This window comes from Bos indicus x Bos taurus, chromosome 5 (assembly GCF_003369695.1).
Source record: "Bos indicus x Bos taurus breed Angus x Brahman F1 hybrid chromosome 5, Bos_hybrid_MaternalHap_v2.0, whole genome shotgun sequence".
NCBI classification, from domain to species: domain Eukaryota; kingdom Metazoa; phylum Chordata; class Mammalia; order Artiodactyla; family Bovidae; genus Bos; species Bos indicus x Bos taurus.
In genome coordinates this window covers 8,820,624-8,842,167 of record NC_040080.1, presented here as the reverse complement: position 1 = coordinate 8,842,167, position 21,544 = coordinate 8,820,624, and the positions used below count along the sequence as shown (strand labels likewise).

General features: G+C 40.2%; 1 protein-coding gene across 1 annotated transcript in view; it reads right to left on the bottom strand.

Moving 5' to 3' along the window:
* The window catches only part of ENTHD1 (ENTH domain containing 1), an 87,293-nt gene that overhangs the window by 58,807 nt on the left and 6,942 nt on the right, over positions 1 to 21,544 (bottom strand). The window contains exon 2 of the mRNA XM_027543515.1: positions 12,230 to 12,472. Coding sequence (XP_027399316.1) covers positions 12,230 to 12,472 — 243 coding nt within the window. The remainder of the gene's footprint in view (positions 1 to 12,229; positions 12,473 to 21,544) is intronic.

The window sequence follows — 21,544 nt, the reverse complement described above, 5'->3', positions numbered from 1 at the left end:
GAACCTTGTTTATTTCAAGCAATAAGTAATATTCACATGTGGTAAATGAACAGTTTCATGTAGTTCATAAAAAACATGTCCTTCCAATAAAATTTTATTCTTTATGTTTAATAAGTATTTATAAAAATGTATAATACATTTATGTGGTTGTGATTGACTGTGTACTAAAAATAATTACAATGATAAGTCAATCTAAAGGGACTATTTTTCCACTTAAAGCCTCTGGTTGCAGACAATTTAGAAAAATAATCACAATTTATATACATATTTCACGTAGAGAAGGCTTTCAAGCATAAGCATACTTTCTGTTAGGAAAAATTCTGTGAGATGTGAAATAGAAATATGACTTCAAGGAGAAAAGAGAATGATACAAAATTTCTAACAAAGAAGACCATGCATTTTTTTAAAATGAACGATTACAGATATCAATCACAATAGTATCTATATTCCTTTGCTGCTGCTAAGTCGCTTCAGTCGTGTCCGACTCTGTGCGACCCCATAGACGGCAGCCCACCAGGCTCCCCCGTCCCTGGGATTCTCCAGGCAAGAACACTGGAGTGGGTTGCCATTTCCTTCTCCAATGCATGAAAGTGAAAAGTGAAAGTGATGTCACTCAGTCCTGTCCGACTCTTAGCGACCCTATGGACTGCAGCCCACCAGGCTCCTCCGTCCATGGGATTTTCCAGGCAAGAGTACTGGAGTGGGGTGCATTGTCTATATTCCTTTAGATGCTCTTAAAAAACTCATGAAACACTTCTGATTGTTTTCTTGTCTTTAAAGTCAATATTTTGAATTATATCCTTTGCATTTGCTATAGCTAAGACAGAATTTCACATGTCAATTAAAAATATTTAAGGGGGTATATAATTTTTCAAAATCATTTTAAGAGTTATACAAGAAAAATAGCCTGATTTTTGCCTTCAAAATGTTTACAGACTGACTAGTGAGGTAAGTCTAAAATACGGACTTATAGGAAACAATTAGAGGAAAACAATTACAGGCCAAACTTTCTTAAAATAACTTTCACTGGAAAAGACCCTGATGGTGGGAAAGATTGAGGGCAAGAGGAGAAGGGGACAACAGAGGATGAGATGGTTGGATGGCATCACTGACTTGGGGGACATTACTTTGAGCAAACGCAGGGGGATAGTGAAGGACAGGGAAGTCTGGCGTGCTGCAGTGCACGAGGTCACAAAGAGTCAGACATGACTCAGGGACTGAACAACAACAACAATGAATAGATATTCTAAGGAAAAAATAATCAGTGTGCCCCAGAGTAATCAGAAAGAGCCTCAAACTGGAAGGAAAATTTGAACAAGGCTTTGATGGACAGCTAGGATTCTGATAAATACAGAGGAGAAATGATTCCAAGCAGAAGGAACTCCATAGGCAAAAGGAGCAAGTATGGTATAAGCCAAAGATGCTGAAGAACACAAATTTTGCATTTATGGCTCTAACTTTTCATTTTCTTATAACTTTATCCAAAAATTAATCATTAAAATGAGCTTATTTTGGACTTAGAGATTCTATAACTAATCCTGGCAAACAGCAGTAATTTGAGGTTTAGATCATCTATGGACTTTCAAGTGATTTAATGAAGATCTATACTATCAGTCTTTGAGCATTCAGCAACTTATTATCCTTGAAATGATATGGACTTAAGTTTTAGACATCCCAGAAGTTGTTGTAGTTCAGTTGCTCAGTTGTGACCAACTCTTTGCAATCCCATGGACTGCAGCATGCCAGGCTTCTCTGTCCTTCACTGTCTCCCAGAGTTTGCTCAAACTCATGTTCACTGAGTCAGTGATGTCATCCAACCATCTCATCCTATGTCACCCCCTTCTCCTCCTGCCCTCAATCTATCCCAGCATCAGGGTCTTTTCCAATGAGTTGGTTCTTTGTATCAGGTGGCCAAAGTATTGGGAGCTTTAGCTTCAACATCAGGCCTTCCAGTGAATAGTCAGGGTTGATTTCCTTTGATCTCCTAGCAAGCAGTTCAAGGGACTCTCAAGTGTCTTCTCCATCACCGCAATTTGAAAGCATCAATTCTTTGGTGGCACTCAGCCTTCTTTATGGTCCAGCTCTCACATCTGTACATGACTACTTTAAAAACCATAGCTTTGACTATACAGACTTTGTCGGCAAAGGGATGTCTCTGCTTTTTAACATGCTATCTAGGTTTGTCCTAAGTTTTCTTCCAAGGAGCAAGTGTCTTTTAATTTTGTGGCTGCAGTCACCATCCACAGTGATTTTGGAGCCCAAGAAAATAAAATCTGTCACTGTTTCCACTTTTTCCCCATCATTATTTCCCACGAAGTGATGAACGTTCATTTTTGAACGTTGAGTTTTAAGCCAGCTTTTTCACTCTCCTCCTTCACTTTCATCAAGAAGCTCTTTAGCTCCTCTGCAGTTTCTGCCATTAGAGTGATATCATTTGCATATCTGAGGTTGTTGGTATTTTCTCCTGGCAATTTTGATTCCAGCTTGTGTGTCTTCCAGCCCAGTATTTCACATGATGTACTCTGCATATAAGTTAAGTAAGCAGCATGTCAAAATACAGCCTTGACATACTCCTTGCATGTATATTAAATAATCTTATGGGGCAAGAAGGCAGGCAGAATACAGTGAGTCTACAGAAATCCATTTAGATTTTTTTTTTTTTAGTATCAGCACAACATTGCCAGTGAAGTGTGTTTAATTAAATTAGGTGATTACACAACATTGCTTTCTGGGTTTTCACAATCAAGTAGAGGGGGAGAACACACAGCACACATTTAGCTCCCTAGTGGAAATGAAGTACCTTGTATATCACAAGCTATTTATGAATTGAGACTGTGAAGTCACAGCCAAGGAGGACCAGTATGTGAATGAGAAACCTCAAAGGAAAAAGTCAAGATGTTGCAGGAAGTGATGCTATTGAGTCATTCAAAGATGAGCGCTTAGATACCGAGGCTGTAGTTACTTGGCAGAAACAATCTAGAGAGAAGCTATAGATCTCATTGAGCCTGTATCACTCAGATAATAACACAAAGCAGAACTGGTGAAGCTTGTGATACTTCTCAGATAAGATATCAAACTGATGTTCAAACTATCAGACAGTGACAACGCCACTGCGCATTTTGGAGTTGAAATGCTCCGTGAGTGCACAAATTGTTCTATGTATTATTTAGCATCTAATAGACACTTTGGCTATGTATTAATAGTGTCCTTTTAGGTGTAATTGAAGTAAACTAAGTCACTTACCTAACAAACTTAACTTTTAAAAATATGATTTAATTATTATTAGCATTTTTGGCTGTGGTGGGTTTTTGTTGCTGCTCACGGGCTTCCTCTAGTTGTGGTGAGCAAGGGCTACTCTTTGATGCAGCACTCTGGCTTCTCACTGCAGTGGCTTCTCTTGTTGCAGAGCACAGGCTGTAGGTGTGAAGGCTTCAGTGGCTCCAGTGCGGAGGCTCAGTAGTTGCGGCTGGTGGGCTCTGGAGCACTGGCTCAGTAGTTGTGGCACATGGGCTAAGTTACTCCTTGGCATGTGGGATCTTCCTGGACCAGGGATTGAACCTGTGTCCTTTGCATTGCAAGGCAGATTCTTAACCACTGGACCACCAGGGGAGCCCCCAAAATTAACTTTTAAAAATGAACAAGTGCATCAATCATAGAAAATGAAGAACTGATAAGGTTTCAAAGCCTCATGGTGATTAAGATTATCACGAGTTTGGAACCTTAACAATTTTAATATCATGGAGCAGACTGATAGAAAAGATGCAAGAATAGTACAAAGACTTCTCATCCAGAGCCGCCAATTGTTAACATTTTGCTTTATAATTCTTTCCTCATTTATGTACATATCATTGTCCTATATCCTGAGTCTCGAGGCAAAGTCACTGCTGTAGGTTGGGTTCCCCAGGAAACAAGACTTTGAGACTCAGATTTGTATGAGGGGGATTCATTAGGAAACACTCTCAGAAACCACATCTAGAGTAGGGAAGGAGGCAGGCCTGGGCCAAGGGAGAAACTGAACTGCAGTGCGCTTGCAACAGAGCTCTTGGCCAATCCTCCTGGGAGCTCTGGGGCTGGAACAGCCCTTCACAGTTGTCCTGCCTTGAAGCAAGGTGGCTGGCCCATATCCACAAGTCATTGAAAGTAGGTTCTTTTAGGGATGGGGCAGAACTTTAGGCAGAAAGGTTTTCTTCAGTTGTAGGGAGTTTGAAGAGAACTCAGCCGAGACCCCTCTTGCGCCAGCTCCCCCAGCAGCTGACGGAATAAGTGCCTTGATTTTGAAGCAGGAATCTGGGAAACACCACAGCATCCACTACAGACACCACCTCTGTGATTTCACTTTACTACTGTATTTACTCAGGACAAATGCTTCAGAGGGACAGTTTCTAGAAGCCACCTACACTGCTTATCACTACATCTTCAAACTTCCCATGTGGAGCAGTGGTAAACTGCTATCTGCCAATGCAGGAGATGCAGGTTCAGTCCCCGGATAGGGAAGATCCACTGGAGTATGAAATGGCAACCCACTCCAGTATTCTTGCCTGGGAAGTATCACGGACAGAGGAGCCTGGCAGGCTACAGTCCAGGGGAGTCACAAAGAGCTGGACACAACTGAGTGGCTGAGCGTGCACATCTTCAAGCCAGAAAGGGTGCATCAAATCCTTCTCAATCTTGGAACCTGTCCGACTTTTTCTTCTAACACCAGCAAGAGCAGGGTGCCCTAACCCCTGCTCTGTTAGGAACAGGCTGCACAGCAGGAGGTGAGTAAGCTAGTGAAGCTTTAGCTGCCACTCCCCGTTGCTCTCCATCACCCACTACTGCCTGAACCATCCCCTCCCCATGGAATTTAGCTGCCACTCCCCACTGCTCTCCATCACCCACTACTGCCTGAACCATCCCCTCCCCATGGAATTTAGCTGCCACTCCCCGTTGCTCTCCATCACCCACTACTGCCTGAACCATCCCCTCCCCATGGAATTTAGCTGCCACTCCCCGTTGCTCTCCATCACCCACTACTGCCTGAACCATCCCCTCCCCATGGAAAACTGCCTTCCACAGAACTGGTCCCCGGGGCCAAAAAGGTGGGGGATCATTGAGTGAGAGAAAATTCTGCTTATAAGGGGTTCATGTGATTAGATTAAGCCCACCTGAATACTCCCTTTTTTGACATATAATGTAACATAATCATGGGAGTGATAATTCATCATAATTCACAGGTTATCCTTACATTCAAAAGAGGTGGATGAAACTGGAGCCTATTATACAGAGTGAAGTAAGCCAGAAGGAAAAACATAAATACAGTATTCTAACGCATATATATGGAATTTAGAAAGATGGTAACAATAACCCTGTGTATGAGACAGCAAAAGAGACACTGATGTATAGAACAGTCTTATGGACTCTGTGGGAGAGGGAGAGGGTGGGAAGATTTGGGAGAATGACATTGTAACATGTAAAATATCATGTAAGAAACGAGTTGCCAGTCCAGGTTCGATGCACGATACTGGATGCTTGGGGCTGGTGCACTGGGACGATCCAGAGGGATGGTATGGGGAGGGAGGAGGGAGGAGGGTTCAGGATGGGGAACACATGTATACCTGTGGTGGATTCATTTTGATGTTTGGCAAAACTAATACAATTATGTAAAGTTTAAAAATAAAATAAAATTAAAACCAAAAAAAAAAATAAATAAATAAAAATAAAAATAACATTTCAAAAAAAAAAAAAGAGGGGGTTCAACAAAGGTAAGGGTCATTGAGGTCTATTCACAGAATTCTGCCTACCACAGTAGTCAAATTTACAAATACTTTAAAAAATAGTATTTAATAGTTTGCGCTTTTCTTGGTTTAAGAAATCCTTCCCTATTCCAATGTGGAAAAGATATTCTATATTTTCTTCTAAACATTCTGAAGTTTTGCTTTTTCACCTTTAAGTCCTTAATTCCTCCAGGATGCATTCTTGTGTGGGCTTCCCTGGTGGCTCAGATGGTAAAGAATCTGCCCGAAATGTGAGAGACCTGGGTTTGATCCCTGGGTTCGGGAAGATCCCCTGAAGAAGGGAATGGAAACCCACTCCAGTATTCTTGCCTGGAGAATCCCATGGACAAAGGAGCCTGGTGGGCTACAGTGCATGGGGTTGCATAGAGTCAGACAGGACTGAGTGACTAACATACACACACACACACACACACACACATTCTTGTGCACAATATGAGACAGAGACCTAATTATACTTTTCCCAGCATGGATAAATGAATGTCCTGGTACTGTTAAGCAGTTCATCCTCCCCCCACCATGTGAAACACCACCTCGGTCATACGCTAAGATAACACAGTTGTACAGGCTTGTTTTCAGGGCTCTATCGTTGGCTCCACTGGCCAAGCACCTATCCCTGCATCACTACCACACTGCCATGATCAGAGCTCTTTGTTCTTGTGATCTAGAAAGGCAAGCCCTCCATCTTATTCTTCTTCAGGAACATTTTGGATATGCCTGACCTTTTGCTCCTTTCGGATGAGTTCTGGAATTAGCTGATCAAACTCCATGTTTAAAATCCTTTTGGGACTTTGATTTTAAATGTAGTCAATCAGTGATTCTCAACTTGGGGCAATTTTTGTCCCCAAGAGACATCTGACCACATCTGCAGACATTTCTGGTTCTCACAAAGAGAAGGGGTGTGAGATAATAGCATCTAGTGGGTATAGGCCAGAGATAAGCCTCAGCAACCTACATTGCACAGGGCGGTCCCCACATCAAAGCGTTATCTGGCTTAAAATGTCAATAGTACCAGGCTTTAGAAACCCTCCACTAAATTTGTGCAATTTGGAGACAACTGATACTTACTATTTTTTAGACTTTCAATAAAAAATACATATATATATTTCATTATTTAAGTTTTTAGAAGATCCTTGGAGACTTCCCATACCTCTGGTGAGTCCAGAAATGTCTCAGTATATAATTTCTAGTCTTTAATTATTGTGCAATAAATGAGTTTCTTGGAGCTCCTCATAAGTGTTATTACCAGAAGCAGACCTGAAATATCGTCAGTGAAACTTAGCGTTAGCACAATTCCATTTTTATAGAAAGTTTCTCTCTAGTTATTCATCTTCATACGTATTTGTATGGATGGATGGTTAGCAAGATGCCTAGAATTTACATTCATCTGGTATCAATTATGGCTATTTCTGAGTGATTGGATTGGAAGTGATTGATGCTTTTCAGTGGGTCTATTTTTTTTTTACAAGAATAAGGTGGTTTTTCTGAAACAAAAGAAGAAAAATAATAGGACTAGAAGCAAATATTCTAAGATGTGAATAGTGGTTGGTTTAGGGTGGTAGAGGTATAAGCTGCTGTTTCTTTTTTGTATATTTATTTTTAAATTTTAAAAAAATCACTGCTTAAACATTCATCAGTGTAAATGTCTTAGTAGCAATCACACTTGAACCACACACTCTGCAGCTGAGACTGTGATAAAGCCACCAAATATGGCTCTACATCAACTCTCCATAAATATAAAGTTCACTGTGGGAAAATGCTGGTGGTTTTTCTGTTTTTGATGCATGTACTGTTTGTTTATCTTTGTGGTGGGTCTCCACTGCTCTGCACGGGCCTTCTCTCGTGGCAGCAAGTGGGGGCCACTCCCCAGTCGTGGTACGTGGGCTTCTCACTGCAGTGACTTCTCTTGCTATGGAGCACGGCCTCTAGGCACACAGGCTTCAGTAACTGTGGTGTACAAGCTCAGGACTTGTGGTTCGCAGGCTCTAGAGCACAGGCTCAGTGGCTGTGGCACACAGGCTTAGTTGCAACACGTGGAATCTTCCCAAACCAGGGATCGAACCTGTGTCCCTTGCATTGGCAGGCAGACTCTATCCATTGTGACAGCAGGGAAGTCCAACATGGGTGTTTTTGCTTATTAAAGTATGACAGCTGCTTTGAATTCTAACTTTTGGTTCAACAGGAATCATGCAATTTTTAGGGAAATATTTCCATGATGTGAAATGTTATTACATTTAACACAGGCCAGAGCAATCCTTCTCTGATACAGGTCAAGTTCCACTGCAAAGAATAGTACCGCTAAAGAGCTCTTTATAGAAGACCTGATGATCCACAGAGGTAATGCTTTGCTGGTCTAGCTGTAAGCAATGTCTCCGGTGATAGTTTTTATAATTATTACCTCTGAGGAAAGGCCCTAACTCTGATGCTTACAGCTCAGAAAAGCTGAGTTATCACTGTGCTTTATACAGCTTTCTGTCTTGCCATCAAGCAGCACTTATCCTTCAGCTCATCTCTTCCTTCAAACAACAAAATCATCTAAATAAAAAATACCCAAGCTATCCACCCGAATTAAAACATGAGGAAAACATCCAGGAATAGGAGAAAAGGAGTAGAAGCAGCGGTGTGTGTATAACACCTTCTCTGAAGTATCTTTTTTCCCTTGCTAATTCACCACAAAGAAGTGAGGCACAGCTGTTTCAGCTCAGGATCCTAAAGCCAGGGTATCAGATTTCTAGCAATGCATTCAATTTTACATTTCATTATAACTAAATAATTCAGAAGCATCTTTAAATTCCTTCTGATGGAAATTTACCCTTATGAAACTATAATTTGCCTTCATTTTCTCTGACTCAAATGTTAGAGTCATTTTCGATTTCTGTCTTTCTTCTCCAATATATCATCTATGTATCCATTCCCTCTCTATATTCTGTCTTTAAACATTACCTTTTCCTCATTTCAATAACCTTTGAGCAGGTCCTAGATTCAAACAACTGTCTCCTAGAAAGCTTCCCTCCAATTTGTAGCTCCTTCATTTCTACACAAAGCAATAAGAATTATCTTCCACCAACAGCTGTTTTCAGTAATAAGAAAGCTAAGTTCTGTGACTAAGCTGAACGTCCCTTCTGTTCTCCAAGGCCTACTATGGATCCTTCTTGCTAGTTGTATCAAACAAATTTCCAAATACTGCTAATAAACTGTATTTATAAACGGTGCAGAGTACTCTCAACTATCTGCCCGCATTTTTCTATGTATTAAAATTTATATTTTCTATTCCATTTAATCTGACAACCATGTATTACCATGATTAATTCATTTCTTGTATTCTTTCCCACTATGGTAGGGACTATTTGTTGTCCCCTATATTTATTCTCTCCTTCTTCCTTAACAACAGATTTTCTTTCATTTGGGCACATGCTGCTGTTATATAAAGACTACATTTCTTAGCCTTTCTTGAAGCTAGGAGCATCCATGTAACTAAGTGCTAAACAATAAGAGTACATAAGCCAAAACGTTACAGGCAATTTCCATAAACGTCCTTAAGGGAAGGGGCATTCATATTTTCAACCCTTCCTCCTTCCTGCTGGCTAGAAGGCAGAGGTTATGGCTGGAGGCAAGCAGCCATTGTGGATCATAAAGTGGAAGTTACATGGTGAGTTTGGTGGAACAAGAAAAGAGCCCTGACATCATGAAGAGCCATACTGGTCCTAGAATACCTAGTTCCGGACTATTTTTAGAAGAGAGAAGTTCTTACTATGCTTACACCACTACCAGTTCTGTGGCCCTAATACTGTCACTCACGGGTGCCCCTGATTTTAACTGATCCACACATCTCCAAGTTTTTATTTGCTGTTTTTCCTGTCCTATTAATAATGCCTCCTAATAAACTTTCTTATCTTCCCCAGGCCCAGCCGAATTAACAGTTTTTTTTTCTTCTTTTAAAATACAGTTTCAGATTCAAACGCCTACATGGATATGGCTAGTATTGCTAAGCTTACTTAATCCAGTTTCTCTTTTTTGAACACAAACACGCACTTCTATATATCCCCTTTGTATGTATACGATATACAGTGATGGTAAATGAAATGTTAAAATCATGTAACAGATTCTTTAACAAACTTACTACAGCTTTATATGTAAAAATTCATTATTCACTTTAAATCTTCGCTACAAATGCACCTCAGCGATGCTGCCATCCACCAAAACTCCTTTTGAACATCTTTTTTTTAAACGGACTGAAAGTCCATCACCGGATATAACCTCTGTGAGAGCAGAAATACACCCGATTTGTTTACCAGGCCTAGCCAACAGTGCCTGGCACATAGTAGCCAGGTACTCAATACATGTTTGTAGTATGAAAAAAATGAATTGTAGCAAAACTTCTTCATTTGCAGGTAGACTGATTTTTTTTAATAGTCAAAAGGTATTCAGAGCTCAGTCTAGTTGAATAACAAGCTATCATAAAGCTGGGAAGTATCATTTTGGGTTTAAAAAAAGCAGTGACTGTAAGGCAATAAGCTGGATTTTCGTATATGAATCACGAAAATGGCTCAGAGCTGAGCTACTTCTGCAGCAGTTTAGGGATTCATCTCATGAGTTGACGGTGAAGGGCGCCAAGCTTTCTCCCATCTCAGAGCATCTGCACCACTGTTTCCTCTGCCCAAAGATCCCAGATATACCTGGACAGTTCCCTCACTTCATTCAGGTCTCTGTTTACATCTCTGCCTCCTCCAAAAGAACCCCCCTCACTACCTGACCTAAAATAAAGCCATTCCTGTCCCTCTCTGCCCTGTCACTGCTTCCCTTTGCTTTACAGGACTTGACACTATCTGACACAGTATTTTACATCTGTTTTATTTAAGTGTGTTTAATATTTATCTCTGGCACTAGAATATTTGCTACATGATGAGAGGGGCTTTGTTTTATTCGCTGCTTTCACTCCAAAGTTCTGCTAGATATCCAAATTTCAAATTATAAATTTAATAAATATATTTATAATGAAAGAAAGGAAGAGGAAAGCAAATGGAAGAAGGAAGAACAAAAATGATAACAGAGAAGTAGTGAAAGAGATGCAGAAACTCTAGGTGAGTCATAATTGGTTATTTTACTCTGTTACTTCATTTTAGGTATCAGTTTGAATTTAAGGCTTCTATGAGAAAATTTCAGAATGTGTCTCTTTCAAGATTTGTTTCAAAGGACCAGGTTCCCAAAGAAAGAGGTTCCAGTACTTTTTAGAAGTATTTGGTTGGTATTTATTAATACTATTATAATTACAACACCCACCTCTCTTACTATCTCTCAACTGCCCAGTCCACACCAGTGCAAATGGAGTGAACATTTGAGAACTCTTGACTTGTCAGAATAGTATTATACTTTAATGATTTTTAGCAGGATTGTTTTGTATTGGCATTAATATTAACATTTAAAATTTTTAATATTTAACTGACACCTGGAATGTCTATCTTTCAATATCTTGCTTAATATGGTTACATGATAAAGCTGGGAGTCAGGCATTTGAAGATGCTTTCAACTATGTGCTCCTATATGTATGTAACATATATGTAACATACATATATATATGTAACATAACATATGTGTATGTTACTCCTACTATGCCCCTCACTATGGCACAAAGTGTGTAGCTGCTTTCAAGGGCCAGTTACCTAAGTCACATTTCATTAATATTTTTGCTTCTTCAAACTGTCCATTCTTTACACACAATTTATGAACAGGGTTTATACTGGAGAAGTTAGAGCCAAATGACATTCCTTTGTTGTTGTCTAGTCGCTAAGTTGTGTCCGAGTCTTCCCGAGTCTTTTTGACCACGTGGACTGTAGCCCGCCAGGCTCATCTGTCTGTGGGATTTCCCTTTGTGTTTCAGCAAATTCAGTAGAAAAGATAACTGCCTTTCTGATTTCTATTAAAACATTATAAATAAGTGCCTTCTTTTCTAAGAAGGACTACTTTTCAGTGGTCCAGATTTAACGTTTTAGGTAAAGGAAAGGGTTATATAACACAGGGAACTTTCCTAGAAGAGTTTTACAGCATTCTCAGAATTTGGAGGCACATTTTTTAATGTCAATGTCCTGATTTGGAGGATCAAAGAATGCAAATGTGTGCACACCCAGACCCCTAGTCTCCGAACACACTTCTCCTTCATCTCCAGTTATGATTAACATCTTAAAACTCAATCCGGATGCCAAATAGGGTAGTACTAGTTAATACCTTTAAAGCTCAAAAACATTTTATTTGCATCCCAGATAACTGCATTCAGAAACAGTCATAAAATTATCTACTGAACAGTATCCTTCATCACTGTTGTCTACATTATGATGTCTAATGTAGTAACAGTACTACTAACATAGCATTAATACTTCAGTACTAAAACCCAATGTTTTCTACTTTTTAATTGTTCTTAAATGCTATCTATTGCACTTTAGGCCAATGCCCATTATACGCACTTTTATTATGTAGCCGTGCAATCTTAAGAAGCTTATTCTTCTTCTCTGAAACAGGAATTTCTGGTGTGGGGGCAGAAGCGCACGCTGTTGGTGAGTTACCCGCACCAGGTAATCTTTTAGGAAATGTCATAGAGTAGGAGGTACGCCGTCTAGTCCGACACGCCACTTCCCTCTCTCTATGCAGCAACTGTTCGTCCATCAGCAACGTTATAACTTGTTTTGACTTTTCCCGGATATAATAACCTGAAAAATACATTAATTGGCTTAGAAAATTTTAATTAAGGCTACCATAGAATTTTATTCTAAGAAAAAATAAGCAAAGTTGTAAAAACCTTTAGCAAATGTAGAGGGAAATCCAAATTTCATCAGAATTGTCAATGACTATACTCCTATTCTTACACTTTGAGAAGTAAGCATATGATGAAATCACATCATGCACTGGCATTACATTTTTCATCTTAAATATGCCATTGAATTTCTCTTCTGAAAGCACTACGTTATTTATTTCGTTTTTCAAAGTGGCCTTGAGCACCACCTAATACTGTACTATATAGGCGTCTGTTTACTTGTTTATTAGTTTCTCACCTGGAATACAAGCTCCATGAGGGTAGAGACTCTTTAGTGTCTAGAAGATGATTGGCACACAGTTAGTGAAAGTAAAAGTCGGTCAGTCGTGTCCGACTCTTTGCGACCCCATGGACTATACAGTCCATGGAATTCTCCAGGCCAGAATACTGGAGTGGGTAGCCTTTCCCTTCTCCAGGGGATCTTCTGAACCCAGGGATCGAACCCAGGTCTCCCGCATTGCAGGTGGATTCTTTACCAGCTGAGCCACAAGGGAAGCCAAAGAATACTGCGGTGGGTAGCCTAACCCTTTCTCCCACAGATCTTCCCAACCCAGAAATCGAACTGGGGTCTCCTGCATTGCAGGCGGATTCATTACCAACTGAGCCATCAGGGAAGCCCATAGTAAATACTTAATGAATATTTACTGAGTGAATGAATCAATAAAGGAGAAAATTACCAAAAAGTCTCCATTTTCTTCTTCATGCAGTGCAAATGGAGCCAACAGATGAAAAATACTGGTTGCAATTTACAACTTAGCTGCCTGAGAAAGTTATTTGGCCTGAAATAATTTCTTAGAACCTTCCTAATTGGAAAAGGTTAGAACTACAAATTATGGGGCAGATGTGGAACATTCTACTCAGAGTCTGCATGGATGGGTGGCTTTGAGGACAGCTGCAATAGTTCAAAGGGAGAAGCAGGTGCCTTGAGCAGAATGTCAAATACAAGGATGAGGGGCTTCCCCCCACAGCCTCAGGCCTCCTTCCTGAGCAGTCTGCAGCATCAGGACAGTGAGGCCACAACACTTCACAGAAAATTGGGAAGAAATCATCCCAAAGTGAACTTCCCATTCAAGGATGCCCACTGCCCTAGCCACCTCCCATCGTCCCCTAGGTACTGGAGAGTAGGAACCTGGATGTTTAAAAGGATCAGAGTTGAAAGTGAAAAGATTCAAGAACCCAATAAACCTGCTTCAATGATGAGGTAAATAATAACAATAGTAATAAGATGGCATCTACTTACTTCTTACCAATACATTTCTGAAAAGGATGAATATATAGTACTAAAATATAATGGGCTTCCCTGGTGGCTCAGTGGTAAAGAATCTGTATGCCAATGCAGGAGACATGGGTTCGATCTCTGGGTTGGGAAGATCCCCTGGAGAAGGAAGTGGCAACCCATTCCAGTATTCTTGCCTGGGAAACCCCATGGACAGAGGAGCCTGGAGGGCTACAGTCCATGGGGTCGCAAAGAGTCAGACACGATTTAGCACCTAAACAACAACAACAAACTAAAACAGGATAGTGCTGAAACAGTTAGGCAGCAACCGCTCTGTGTTTGGAAAAAGGGAGAATAGTGAAGGGGACTGAAGAGGGGGAGAGAGGAGGAGGGAAGGAGAGGGAGACAGAGAGACAAAGAGAGGACGGGGAGGAGAGAGAAAACAGATTCTCTGAGATAGGAAATTAAACTACGTAACAGATCAACAGCCAGATACTACATAAGACACATCAAGATGGAAAGCTTGTTAGTTGAGATGAAGGTTGAAACAAAAACAAAGCTGTATACCATTTCATTGGGAATCTTCTGGTCATTAGTGACAAAACCTCAATTTGAACTGCTTGTGGGAAAATCAGGGGTTGCAACTGGGCTACAGATACAAATGAAGCAGAGACTAGCAAACTGTCAGCACCCTCGCCCAACCACCTCTGCTTCCCTCTGTGACGCCTTTTCTCTTCTCACAGGTCCGCTTCTTCAATCTGGATGTGGAAAAGGCCACAGACAGCTCCATACTCACACCTCAGACTGTGTCACCTGAGAAGTCTCCTTCTTCATTATTCAAATTTGAAAATTCCACGAGAATCACACTGAGTGGCCCAGCTTGAAAGTCATCTACCCGTCACTATGGCCAGAGAGTAGGATGCTACCATTGGCAACCCTCATTAGAAAGACCCAGTGGATTAAAATGCGTGAAATAATGCCGTCTGCAGCAACACTGACGGACCTAGAGACTGTCATACTGAGCGCAGCCAGTCAGACAGAGAAGGAGAAACACCATATGGCATCCCTTATACATGGAATCTAAAGTAAATGATACGAATGAACTTGTGAAACAGACACAGACTTAAGAGAAGAAAATTATGGTTGCTGGGCTGTGGTAGGGGAGAGGATGGGGGAAGGGATAGTTAGGGAGTTTGGGATGGACATGTACACACTGTAACATTTAAAATGGATAACCAACAAGGACCTAATGTATAGCTCATGGAACTCTGCTCAATGGTATGTGGCAACGTGGATGAGAGGAGGGTTTGTATATGTATGGCTGAGTCCTTTTACCGTTCATCTGGAACTATCAAAACACTGTTTGTTAATTGGCTTTACCCCAATACAAAATAAGAAATTAAAAAAAAAATTCTTAAATTTTGTACCCATATGAAATGATGGACGCTCACTAAACTTCTGGTGGTAATCATTTAATGATGTACGTAAGTATGCTGTATATCTTAAACTTAAACAGTGCTACTGGCAGGCGGGTTCTTAACCACTAATGCCACCTCGGAAGTCCCATATGTCAAATACACCTCAAGAAAACTAGAAAAAAATTTTTTTAAAAAGACACAGTCGGGTGAGAGGAGGATCAACAGGATAGAAAAATGAACGAGGAAAAAGCCAGTATGAACAATCCTCCCAAACTCAAAGGATGAGAACATGCAAGTCTCTAGATTAACTATGCAACAGGTAATTCTCAAGGATGTTAACTTACGCAGTCGTTTAACCGTTTCCTGTATACTTTAAGTTTCAGGAAATATTCTAAGTAGTGGGGGCACCGGTGAGGAAAAGACAGACAAGATCCCTTACAAAGATAATTTCAGATAAAAATTCATGTTTTACAGGAAATGAAGAAGAGAGATGTGCTAACATCAATTCAGGGTGCGGTCAAGGAAAGTCTTACTGAGGAAGTTACATATCAGCTGAGGCTTAAACAGCAAGAAAAAGCCAGCTGCACAGACCTGCACAGGGAGAGCTCCTGGCAGAGGGAACAACCCAGATTTCGCTTCTTCAGGAAAGCCTCCTACTGAGAGATAACAACCCCTTTCCGCCTCACCCTACACGTACCTCAGGGCCTCACTGGTCACATTAGGCCCCCCTTCACACACTCACTGGAGAAGAAAATGGCAACCCACTCCAGTACTCTTGCCTGGAAAATTCCATGGACGGAGAAGCCTGGTAGGCTCCAGTCCATGGGGTCATAGAGTCGGACACAACTGAGTGACTTCACTCACTTTCACTTTCACACACTCACAGCACCAATACCTGTCTTTCAGAGGCTTCCACGGTTTGTAACTGTCTGTGTGATAAATGTCTTTTTCTTCTATTAGAGTACAATATCCATGAAGGCCAAAACTATCCTTGTTCTCTTAAGAGAAACTTAAGAAACATTTGCATGTTTCACAAGCTGGAATCAAGATTGCTGGGAGAAATATCAGAAACCTCAGATATGCAGATGACACCACCCAAATGGCAGAAATCAAAGAGGAACTGAAGAGCCTCTTGATGAAGGTGAAAGAGGAGAGTGAAAAAGCTGACTTGAACCTCAACATTCAAAAAACTAAGACTGTGGTATCCAGTCCCATTACTTGATGGCATATGCTGTTCAGTTGCTCAGTCATGTCCAACTCTTTACGACCTCATGGACTGCAACATCCCAGGCTTCCCCCAGGCTTTACCCACTGAGTCACAGGGAAGCCCAATTTATATGGTAAAAGAAATCAAATAGTCGTTGCCTCTAGGAAAAAGGGAGGCTTGACTGGAAAGGGTAATAAAGGAACTTTCTGGGATGATGGAAATGTTCTTTATTTTAAGTGGGTGATGGATATGTTTATCAACATTTGCCAAACTGTACACTTAAGATTTATGTGTTTTAAAGTACGTAAGTTACATCTCAATAAAGCACTGTTAGCATTAAAAATATACTTTAAAAATAATTTATAGTAAAGAAATGGAAAATATTATTAAAGGAGTCAGTTATCACTTTTACAGTTTTTATATTCCTAAAAGAAAGTCAATTGCTATAAATTTGCTGAAAGTATAAATACATAAAGGTATTAATCATCCATTCACCAAATACCTATTGGGTGATCCTACACCCAGGCATCATACTAAGTACTAGGAACACTATTATCGCCCTTAAGAAATTCAAGTTTGGGGAACTTCCCTGGTTGCTCAGTGGTTAAGGACCCATCTTCCAATGCAGGGTGTGCGGGTTTGATACCTGGTCAGGGAACTATGATCCCACGTGCCGTGGGGCAACTGAGCCCGCGCGCCACAACTACTGGAGCCCACGTGCTGCAACGAAGATCCCAAGAACCACAATTAAGACCCAACACACCAAAAATAAGGAAATAAGTATTTTTTAAAAAAAGAAGAGAAATTCAAGTTTTGTAAGGGATACAGACACGGATATCAGTGTACTCTGACAGAGGTATACAGACACTGTGGACATAAAGGAGAGGATGGTACACTCTCCCTGAGGATGTCAAGCAGATTCAGGACTCTTGACTCAACTATGGAAACAAGGCATCTTCTCTGATGAGTTTGAGCCTTACCTGTAATGGGCCCTAAATCAAAGATAAAAGAAAACTGGCCAGTCACGCTAGCTGTATCAAGTTACTTGCCCAAATTAGTTACACTTGAGTGAAGCATTTTCTGTTTTAATTGGAGGATAACTGCTTTACAATATTGTGTTGGTCTCTGCCATACATCAACATGAATCAGCCATAGGAGTACATATGTCCCCTCCCCCTTGAATCTCCCTCCCACTTCCCACTCCATCCCACCGCTCTAGGTTGTCACAGAACACCAGATTTGAGCTTCCTGTGAGTGAAGGACTTTTTAAGCCATGAGAGCTGCAAGGGGTACATTTCTTATACCATCTTTGAATGGTATAAGATAAATAACCATAAATGGTATAAGATAAATAACTCTGAAACATGCAAAAAAGGATAAACTGCTCAGCTCCTGCTCCAGATTAGTGAATAGAGCTAGTTCAGTTCTTAGGTCCTTCCTATCTGCTTTGTGTAACTAGTTAAATGCTTGGTCAAGTCTGGAGACAGACACGTGTTGACAAGACGGAGTAGAAGTGTGACGAGCATCAGGAGGATGGGGATAATGTCATTCATTCATTCACCGATACACTGCAGTAGTTAAGAACATGGATTCTGAAACCGAAACACCTAGACTGCAATCCTGGCTCTGTCACTGTGTGAACTATTAGGTTGGTGCAAAAGTAATTGCAGTTTTGCATTGTTGAAATTTACTGTTTGATATTGGAATATATTCTTAAATAAATGTGGTTATGTTTACAGTATTTTAATGTGCATTTCTTGCTTTATGATTTTTCGCTAATGACTTATTACTTGCTCTGTATTTTATATGTATTTTAGACTATGAAAATTATGTTAGACAAAAAGTAAATTTGAGCAATTTTCTTATTCGAGTTCAAAATGGGGCGTAAAGCAGAAGAGACAACTTGCAACATGAGCAACGCATCTGAACCAGGAACTGCTAATGATCATACAGTACGGTGGTGATTTGAGAAGTTTTGCAAAAGAGACGAGAGCCTTGAAGATGATTGTGGTAGCTGGCCATCAGAAGTTGACAACAATGAACTGAGAGCAATCATCAAAGCTGATCCTCTTACAACTGAGAAGCTGCCAAAGAACTCAACATTGACCATTCCACAGTCATTTGGCATTTGAAGCAAATTGGAAAGGTGAAAAAAATCTCCATAAGTGTCTCATGAGCTGACCAAAAATGAAAAAAAATCGTTTGAAGCATCTTCTCTTATTCTATGCAACAACAGCTAACCATTTCCCAATCAGACTGTGGCATTCAATGAAAAGTGGATTTTATCCAACAATCGGCAATGACCAGCTCAGTGACTGGACCGAGAAGACGCTCTAAAGCACTTCCCAAAGCCAAATTTGCACCAAAAAAAGGTCATGGTCACTGACTGTTTGGTGGTGTGCTGCCAGTCTGATCTACTACAGCTTTCTAAATCCCAGTGAAACCATTACCTCTGAGAAATATGCTCATAAATCGATGAGATACACTGAAAACTCCAACGCCTGCAGCCAGCACTGGTCAGTAGAATGGGTCCACTTCTCCACGACAACACCCGACCACACATCACACAAAAAATGCTTCAAAAGTTGAATGAATTGGGCTACAAAGTTTTGCCTCATCCGCCATATTCACCTGACCTTTCGCCAACTGACACTTCTTCAAGCAGCTCAAAACTTTTTGCAGGGAAAATGCTTCCACAACCAGTAAGAGGCAGAAAACGCTTTCTAAGAGTTCGTCAAAATCTTGAGGCACAGATTTTAAAAGTCATGTATTTATTTTGAGATAAACAATTTGATTCATTGCTTTAAATTTACTTCACCTGAAAAGCTGTCTGGAGGTTGAATAAAACCGTACTGAGAATATCATTTGAAAATATTAACGTACTATTTGCAAATAAGTCTCTCTCGTTTCCCACCTCTTCTGACTTGTTTTCTCAACTTTTTTCCCCAGTAGTATCTCTGTTATTAATTACTAAGCATGTTCTTTGCGATAGGCACCGTTGTAACGTTGGAGATGAAGCCTGGACAAATACCTGTGGCGGATCCATTTTGATATTTGGCAAAACTAATACAATTATGTAAAGTTTAAAAAAAAAAAAAAAACAAACCAGACACAGAATGTTCCTGTCCTTATGAAACTTACTTTCTAGTAGGAGAAGCTATGTCATAAATAATAAGATAAAACATACCAACATCTGACAAGAAATATCATGAAGAAAAAGAAAACAGAAGGTGCAAAACTTATCAGTGCAAAGAGTGGGCGGGGCTGCTTTTTTGTAAATAGGGTAGATCTAGAAGTCTGCATGGGCTTCCCTAGTAGCTCAGCTGGTAAAGAATCCACCTGCAATGCAGGAGACCCGGGTTTGATTCCTCGGTTGTGACAATCCCCTGGATAAAGGATAGGCTACCCACCCTAGTATTCTTGGGCTTCCCTGGTGGCTCAAATAGTAAAGAATCTGCCCACAATGCAGGAGACCTGGGTTCGATCCCTGGGTTAGGAAGATCCCCTGGAGGAGGGCATGGCAACCCACATCAGTATTCTTGCCTGGAAAATCCCCATGGACAGAGGTGCCTGGCAGGCTATAGTCCATGGGGGTCACAAAGAGTCAGACACGACTGAGCGACTCAGCACAGCACAGCACAGAAGCCTGCACTAATAAGATGACTTTTTGAGCAGAGATCTGAAGGATGTAGAAAGCACTACAGATATCTGAGGACTCCAGGCAAAGGGAACAGCAAGTATAAAGACCATGGAGGAAAAAAAAAGACTCTTTTCTATAATATCTTCTACTTTTATCTTTTCTCCGGTCTCTTCTTGATAACCTGTATCTAGGGTATGATCCAGCTGTAGATTACTTGGGTCACTACAATTTCTCCTTGATTAATTTCTCCCTACAGATTTCACTCTGCTTTTTTTCTTCTTTGATTGAACAAAATTATTCGCACCAAGCAGTTTTTTAAGGATCACATTCCTTTCTTCAAGTCTCTTGTTATTTTTATGACTTCCATTCAATAAAAATTTACTAATCATTTAACATATGGTATATACCCTCAGAATTTAGATAAGAACAGATATACATAGTAGATAAGATACACTATAAAAATACCACTCTGATATTATGCATAAACTGCTGGAGCAATTATTTCTGCCCAATGAAGAAAGGAAGAGAGTTGGGGGTGGGGGTACAAAGGAAGACGCTTCTGAGCTAGGATCTGAAGGCTAAATAGGAATTCAAAGAGCAGATATCAAAGAAAGAATATTACAGGGAAGAAGAAACATCTTAAGTACAAGTAGAGGTGTATAAGCAAATAATATATCAGGATTGCTTGGTGATACAATGCATTAGATTGAAAACTAAAGAAATGAGTAGAAAGGTAGATTGGAAACACATTAATGGTCCTGACATTATCATGAGAACCAGTCGTTTTGAACTATTTCAACAGCACATCTCAATAACAAAGTTTTACATATGTATCCACCCCCTAAATATATGTATATTTACTTATGTATGAATTATCTCAAGAGCTACTATTCTAATATGTTACACTCACTGGAGAACAAACACAAAAAGAGAAGTGTATAAAACATAAAATAAGTAATACTTTCCCCAATGCAATAGTTTTTCATTAATATTTATTAAATTAGTAGTGTGCACCAGTTATCAATCGATAACTGATATGCCTTCCATAATCAACAAATGAATATGCAGTTGACCCTTGAACAACACGGGTTTGAACTGCGTGCGTTCACTTAAATGTAGATTTTTTTTTCAAGAAATATGTACTATGATACCACACAATCCACTGCTGGGTGAACCTGAGAATGTGAAACTGAAAACAGGTTATAAAGTTATGTGCAGATTTTCCGCTGTTCACCGGAGGGGGACGGTGTCAGCGCCCTAACCCCCCAGTTGTTCAAGGGTCAACTGTAGTATACTTCTGCTGAAAGTTCTAACTTGCCTTTTTTTTTTTTCTTTCTTGATGCTAACAAAGCGAGTATTTATAAAGTCCAACACAGCATAGTTGTATTTCTTTAATCCTAAACTCAAACGTTAGGTAATCTGAAAGACAGTGTATTCAAACATAACCGTACATATGATACTTTGTACATATAAAAGGTATAAATGAA